The 7374-nt window shown below is 45.6% G+C and overlaps 1 protein-coding gene across 1 annotated transcript in view; it reads left to right on the top strand.

Annotated features, from left to right (window-relative positions):
* Window positions 1-4714: 4714 nt before the first annotated feature.
* LOC306777905 (neural-cadherin-like) overlaps window positions 4715-7374 on the top strand; it is a gene marked incomplete at both ends in the record, with an annotated part of 74098 nt that continues 71438 nt past the window's right edge. The window contains one exon of the mRNA XM_079269212.1: window positions 4715-5714. Coding sequence (XP_079125338.1) covers window positions 4715-5714 — 1000 coding nt within the window. The remainder of the gene's footprint in view (window positions 5715-7374) is intronic.

The following is a 7374-nucleotide window of genomic DNA, read 5'->3' as shown; positions in this document are numbered from 1 at the left end:
AATGTAAAATGCTCCTTAATAGATAGAAACATGTATTCGCTGACCAGTATGTTTGCATACAAATAGACAATTTCCTCCAGTTCCACAAGTTTAATTTCGTCTTTACTTTCTCCACTTTAGATTTTTTATTTTTTGTATTTTATTAGTATTTCTTCAGGAGCTTTCTCTACTTCACATTTCATACTGCAGTTAAACTCCGTCTTTTATGAATTAAATAGTACACTCATCTTAATTTTCCAGCGGTCGGTGTGGTGAAGTTTCATCTAAAACCCAATTACATATATTTTATAATTTTCTGCTTAGTTCACTTTAACGTTGCCCTCAGTCATACTCATGCAGTACTGTAAGACGACGTATGAGGTCGCCAGAGGTCCTTCACTGTGGCCCAGCTAACTGGCGCCAAGAGGAAACGGTAATGGCGGACAGAGACATCACTGCTTCAGTAAATATATTTGGCAGGCTGGAAAGAGGAACGATACGTGGGACAAAGAAGGTAAGAAGAAGGTTGCGCAGCCTCCAGGACGAACTGCATTCATGTTACATCAGTGACGCCACCAGAGGACCAAGATGTATAGTTTACTCATGTTATAAACACAGAAACGGCACAAACTCCAACGTTATCTGTTCACTTGGAAGTCGTCAAATGACCAACAGGCTATAAGGCTGACGTTATATCTCACACACAGGTGAGCCGAAAGTGTACACATTCATTTTGGCCAGTATTCAGTAGCTTTTATTTTGAAACTCTCAGGACCTATTCAGAAGCATAAGCATGTGAAATGAATGTTCCTGTGAGCTGGTTGGAGTGATGATTAACCACAGGGCCCCTCTCCTGGATACGGGACCTCTATTGGATGGCACCAATGGATGATATATGAACATTATGTCCATTTAGACGTACTCCGATTAAGAAGCCACTTAACAGAGTTCATAGAGTCAGAAGAAGTTAAGGAATGAGGCAGGGTTTCTAAAACAGAAGGGAATATCCCTAATCTATTTGAATCTCTCTGACACTGAGTCATGGCTGACAGTTCTCACCGTTTTACAAAGAGAAATGGAGGCTGAGAAGGTCTGAATATAAGACGAGAGGATGCAGATCAGACAGTTGGATCCACTGGTCTAACCATTATTAATGGGTGAGGGGGGTGGGGAGCTGTGTTATTTTGGTCCCATGTGTAAATGATTAGAGATGCTGCAGGACCGCCACAGCTAAAGACATGATTAAGTCTGCTTGGCTCGGGAAGCCTTCAGTATTTTTTTCGAATCCCTCAGTCATAATCCTCTCATCCTCGTAAATATCACATTATTGAATTTACACTGTTAGTTCATTGCCTTGAACTGGCCGAGTAATGGAAACCTGCATAATGGCTTGCTGGGATCATTTACTGAGAGAAGCGTTGAGGAGGTTCATTATGCTGTGTTCTCACTCTCTTAACTGTGTTTCAAAGAGAACATCATCACTGCCGGAGGGACTCCGAGCTGTGCTAATTTTCATCTTCTTTTATTTTTCAATGACCATCTCATGTGTCCTTTGATCCTGTGAGAAATCCTTTGATGTGCCGATAGAAAGCCGTAATTGTTCAAATCAATGGACATTTATCAATGTGCTAATCTCTGTGGCAACCCCAGGCTCCACCAATCACAGCGTAGCTATAACAAAGCGCTCTTCAGACAAAGACGTGGCCCTGAAGTTTACACATTTTGATTCTACCAGAACAACAGGCATTCAAACATTCAATTGTTTTTGGGCTTTGTCCTTCAAAGTGGCTGCTGTTCTCATTTTGTTATACTTTCTGAGTCTTTCAATGAACATCAGCTCTTCTGAGATGTGGCAAAAGGCTCAAGAGACGCTCGGTAATTAGATGGTTTTGTTTTGTTGCTGTTTTTCCGCACAACTGATATTTTCAAAACCAGATACCTGCATTGCATTATTAGTAGTGAAGGGAAATTCTGAACCTGGTTTCTCACATTGCGCCATAATTAATACCTCTATTTATAAACACTTTTGGTTTCTACAGCACAGCTTAAATACTACAGTAGGTGGTAGACGCCTTTAGGGGATCGCAGATCAAATCTAATTAGCTGTACCTAATACATGAGGGAAATGTCTTTGTATTTATCCAGCTCCTAAATGCTTTTTTCCGTCAGGTTGTGATGAGCGAAAATGTCCTGAGGGGCTCTTAGACAACACTACAATGCAAGGCACTACAGAGCTGTCATGGTTGTTTCAATGTCTCTTTGCAGCTCATCCTGGGGAACATGTGGTGTAAGGTTTTCATAAATGTTCACTGTAAATGTTCACAGATGAATAGCAACCAGAGAGCTGGATGCTTAGTCATCCATGTTAATTGCCCTGTCGTTCTTCAATAAACCTGCCTGTTTCAGACAATTATTTCATTGACTTTTGCTGAACAGTCTATTTTAAACTCCACTTACTCTGTAGCGTAAACTGCCTATTAACTGATGTTGGTGCCAATTCCTCTTAACACTACCTTCCATCATTTCCTGTCCTTTTTTTTTTTACCCGGCTTTTCCAGGAATAATGATCGACAACCTGCAACTTACAGAACAGAAAAGCTGCAGTGTGGGACCTTCACCCCCCCCCCCCCTCCCCCCATCCCATCATCCCTTGTCTCTAAGGAGCACACAAGCAAAAGGTAGAATGTTTTAAATGCCACAAGGCCTCAGCATTGGCCTTCATAGGTTATGTCTGCCTCTGTTTGAGTGAAGGGAATGGATTCAGTCAATTATTCAGCAAGCATGAAGCATTCTAATGCTCGTCGGCCGCTTTCTTCAGCGAGATGTTTTTCGTTTAATGCCCTGCAGCTCGTTATCTGGTGGAGAAGATGGATGATGAGACCGTTTCATGATTTAAAAAAAAGAAAAAAAATGAATTACAGCTTTGTTGTTTTTATATAGTGTATGTTGGCGTTTCATCTCGGTGGATGACTGCTGCAACCCTCAAGTAAACTATCCCTCACACTCCTGGCCTGGCCCCCGTGATTGAATTAGCCTTTGCTACAGCTATCTGCCATGCTGCCGGTCACGGTGAATTTCACCATGTGAGATAACACGATAAAAGACAGGATTTTGATTTGCATTCATGAAAGCACTTATAGGAAGTTCAAAGAGAAGTTAGAGGCCATCGTCACCCTCCCTGTCACATTTTGGTCTGAGGCTGTTTTGGTGGACATATTTTGAGCTGCCTTTCCTACCTGGGGTCAAAGATCGTGAAAGCACCAGTGAGTGTGGCTCATGGGATGTGGGGACGCATGCCCACAGCTTGCTTGCGCCATGCAAGCGATCAACCAAAATGAGCTTTGTGCTCCAGCTGCAGGCTGTGATTCAAAATTGCCTGGGGGCTCACCGCCAGTTACCGGAGTTATTGCCTGAAAAGAACAGAGAGTGGTTTCGGGTAAAATTGCGGTGATGGATTGGGGTTGCAAATTGATAAGGATCTTTGAACAGGAGCTTTGATGAGTTTCCAAACTGAATACAGATGTAGCCAATGTGTGAGCGGAGGAACGGCATTGAATTACCGGTCCAGTCTCACACCCTCAATGCATATGGATATTGATTCATGCACGTCGAAAGTAAAGGTTGATATGACATGGGAGTTTACAGCCGGGCTCTCTAGCCCATTATTTCCTCATCTTTTGACAATTCCTAGCCTTGCTGTCCGTGTAATATTTAGTCTTCTGACTTGTCAGAGAAGTGAGGTGAATTGGAAATGTTCCGTCTGTGGGAATTAGCAGGAGACACCTACAGATTAGGTTTAGAGTGCTCTGGGTGCTCGGGAGCTTAGCAGAGAGGGAAAGGAGGAGCAATCAGGGTGACAATGTTAATGTGAACTCTGGTGTGCACATAACACTGGCTGCAAAGACAAATGGAGCCACGCAAGGCTGTCTTAATGTTTACACAGTTTACATTTTTGCATACATTTATGCATTTTCCAGAATTTCTTTTTTTTCAATCTGTAAATGAAACGTGATTGTGTGAAGATGTGATTGCAGAAATGCAGAACATTGAAAGAACTGTAACCTGAAGTTTAAAGAGGGATTTAGCTCGTGGATCCATTTCCTCAGACAGGCAGGGAGCCGATGAGTGTGCAGTGCACCAGTAATTCCTCCTTCAACAACAACTGTAGAAGTGTTCTTGAGCAAGGCAGCCCTGACTACTTCACCAGAGCCAGTATTTGTTTCCTGCCGGAGCGTCGGCATGAAGGATAGCATGTGTGTTAACTCGACTTTCTCTGGAAAGGAAGGATGAGTGATCTTCTCTCTGTCCCCATCTCTTGCCGCTGAGAGCGGTGTTCTACAGCTGGGGAGGCTCTTGCTGCGTGTGCACAGGCTCAGCGGAGAGGTTTGAGGCGGGGACCCTCCTGACCAGCACACAGGGTGGGGTTCACCGAGGAGCTCCGTCCCTAGTGCGCCGCCACGCCCCCGCGCTTTGGCGCTGTCCGGTGCTCTGGTGCTGAACGCTGGATACGAGCACAGCCAACTGCCTGCAGCGCTGTGGACTGCCTGAACGCAGCTGCATGGAGACCGGAGACGGATCTCCTTTAGGATGAACAAGCTCTAAGTTGAGGGGGGGGGGGGAGGGGGGTTCTCCTGGAAGGATCATAACGTGGATAACTATGAAGGAAGTGTTTCTATTTTCTGTTTTAATGATTTTCCACCAACCCCCCCTGAGGGGCACATAACTTGCCACCAACATGATTTGGGGTGTTTTGTTATGCTGCCTTCTGACGCCGGCTGCTGGACATCAAACACGGGAGCGACTGCCGTTCTTCCACGGGCATGTTTTTGAGAACTCCCCGTCGGCTTCTAAAGTAAACGGACTGAGCATTCCGGCGAGGCGCATCGACGCGCAAAAATGGTGCCCACTCTCCGGGATGCACTTCAAACTGTACGGAAACGACAGCGACGATTTCCGCGCCTTCGCCCACCACAAGCGGGGGAATATAATGCTCAAAACTTCCAGGGTTTTGGACAGAGAGGCTCGCTCAGAATACCTGCTGAGACTTGGTCTGTGTTGCCAGACCTGCGCCTCGGAGTCCGTCGTCTTCGAGGTCGCGTCGGTGAAAGTGGACGTATTGGACACCAACGATCACGAGCCGACCTTTCGCGGCGCGGACGCCGTTCACATAACTTTAGATGACACCACGGCTCTCCGTAGCGTGGTTTACAGGCTGGAGGCTGTCGACGCAGACAGCGGCAATAACGCAGAGTTGACATACATTTCCATCCCCAAAAATGGCAGTTTCTACGTTGTCCCGAAAACAGGGGAAGTTTTGCTGGTTGACTCTATCCTGGGGCTCCCCTCTAAAGTCAAATTCTATGTGTTTGCCAGAGATCACGGGTGGCCCCCTCTGACCAGTAAAAGTGTAGTGGTTACTGTTGCTCCACAGCGGTGGGCTACTCGTGCCGCTGAAGTAGCGGGGTCAGGGAGGGGAGGACGGTCGCCGAGGGATCTAATTGACCCAGGCACAGTGGTTTCCCTCAACGTGTCTGAAGACGCCAGCATTGGCTCGGTCATAACGAGCCTGAGTCCCACCAGGTTTCCGTCAGCCGCCTACGAGTTGCTTTACCCGGAGTCAGAGAGCTCTCCGGTCACCGTGGGGCGCGAGAGCGGAGATATCACGATAAGCAGGAGGCTGGATAGGGAGACAGAGCCTTTCCTGGAGCTCACTGTTAAGATTCAGGATAAACGAGGTGTGTATTATTCCTCCATTAATCCGCACTAAAGTGAGGCCATGTACCCCCCCCCCTTTCCCAAGAAATGATTTGCATTGTGGAGATGCCCTATTTTAATGGCATTCAGCACATTACATGCACATGGTAAAACTGTTCTGCCATCTGGACACATCACCCGTCATCAGTGGAGCCCCAGCAGGCCTGCCATATCCATCATATCCATACAGGGCTGTCAGTGTAGCTGCGGCACATCATTCCACAGGTGTGCCTCATTATCATCCCCCAGCCACATATCTGGAATATGAGCTCTAACATTGCAATACATTAAAAAAAAGGGATTTCAAAATGTATCCAATTAATTAAGATATGCATGAGATATTTCAATTATGGTTGAATATTACAAGCTCATTTGCAGGGAGAAGTTTTTTTTTTTTCCTCCAGTTTATGTTTAAGTGTGTTTTGTGAACCGGCTGCAGTATGTCCTTGATTGACAGAGTTTGCAACTGTGAAGTTGTTTTCAGAGCTAATCCTTGCAGAGTGGCAAACCACTGCGACCCTCGCTCCCTCTCATCTGGCATTACCCCTCGAATCCTCCTCTCATTCACTCTCTAGTCCCAGGGATTTGAGCAGAGCACTGCCACAGCCAGGCAACCTCTCGAATTCTTGCAGGAAAGGTGAAACTACTGTGTATCAAATGTATACGTTTTGTTTTTGCTCCTCCAAAAGTTAGACTTCTTAAAAAGCAAAGAAAACAAAAAACAAGGAATTTAAAATGATTTGCTTTGTAACTGAGCTACGCAGTGTGCAGGAAACAGTGTGCGCTGTTTTCAATCGAGTTGCCTGCTTCTGTTACATTGTGCAGCATGCTCTAGATTGTAATTGCATGCCTGATTGGGACACGTTCTTGCAATAGGGTGTCTGGAGGTTTTTCAGAGACAGCAAAAATAGTGAGGAGAATTTTTATTTTCTTCCGCACAGATGCTTAACAGAAATAAGCCACTCCAGCCTGACAGATATTCAGATACTTTCCCACCATTTTACCTCTCTTACCTGCGAAAAATCTCTCCTGATCAAAGGCATGGCATGTTCTTTATCCTGCGACTACAGCTTTCCAGACAGAATCCTGACGCGAGTCTGGGAGGACAGGCCTTTCTTCTGCTTGTCTCACTCCCAATCCCTGCATGCACATCTCTCTGAGTGAATGAGTCCATTTTAGCCGTTTTTTCGAATTTATTTTTTAAAAGATTCAACCCTAATCTCGCTTGTGAATTTGCTTCTCACCGCTGCTTGTGGGTTTGCTTGGGTGTTGCAATAAATCCGTTGTCCGTTTCATAGATAAAGGAGTTCCTAGACACAAATAAAGAGAGCGAGAGAAAAGAATGAGCGAGATGCTTTGTATATGTGAGTCTTTGTAGGCGTATGTTTTGAATGCAAGTGTGAGACTGCACGGTCAAACTAAAATCGACCCCAGGCACGATAACAACAGTTTTAATAAGGCCCCATGTGTTTTATCTTCTCGACTTATTTCCCAACCGTGGACTCTCTGTAGCATGGAGCTGCCCGTGGTGCTGACAGTCACCTGCTGCATGTCAAACAGGAAACACTGTCAGGCAGCAGTCTGCCAGCAGTTCAAAGAATATTCAAGTCAGTGGCATTCAGTGCGAACCACAACAGTATT

This window comes from Melanostigma gelatinosum (genome assembly GCF_949748355.1).
Source record: "Melanostigma gelatinosum genome assembly, chromosome: 1".
Classification (NCBI taxonomy): Eukaryota; Metazoa; Chordata; class Actinopteri; order Perciformes; family Zoarcidae; genus Melanostigma; species Melanostigma gelatinosum.
This window is presented reverse-complemented; position numbering and strand designations above follow the sequence as displayed.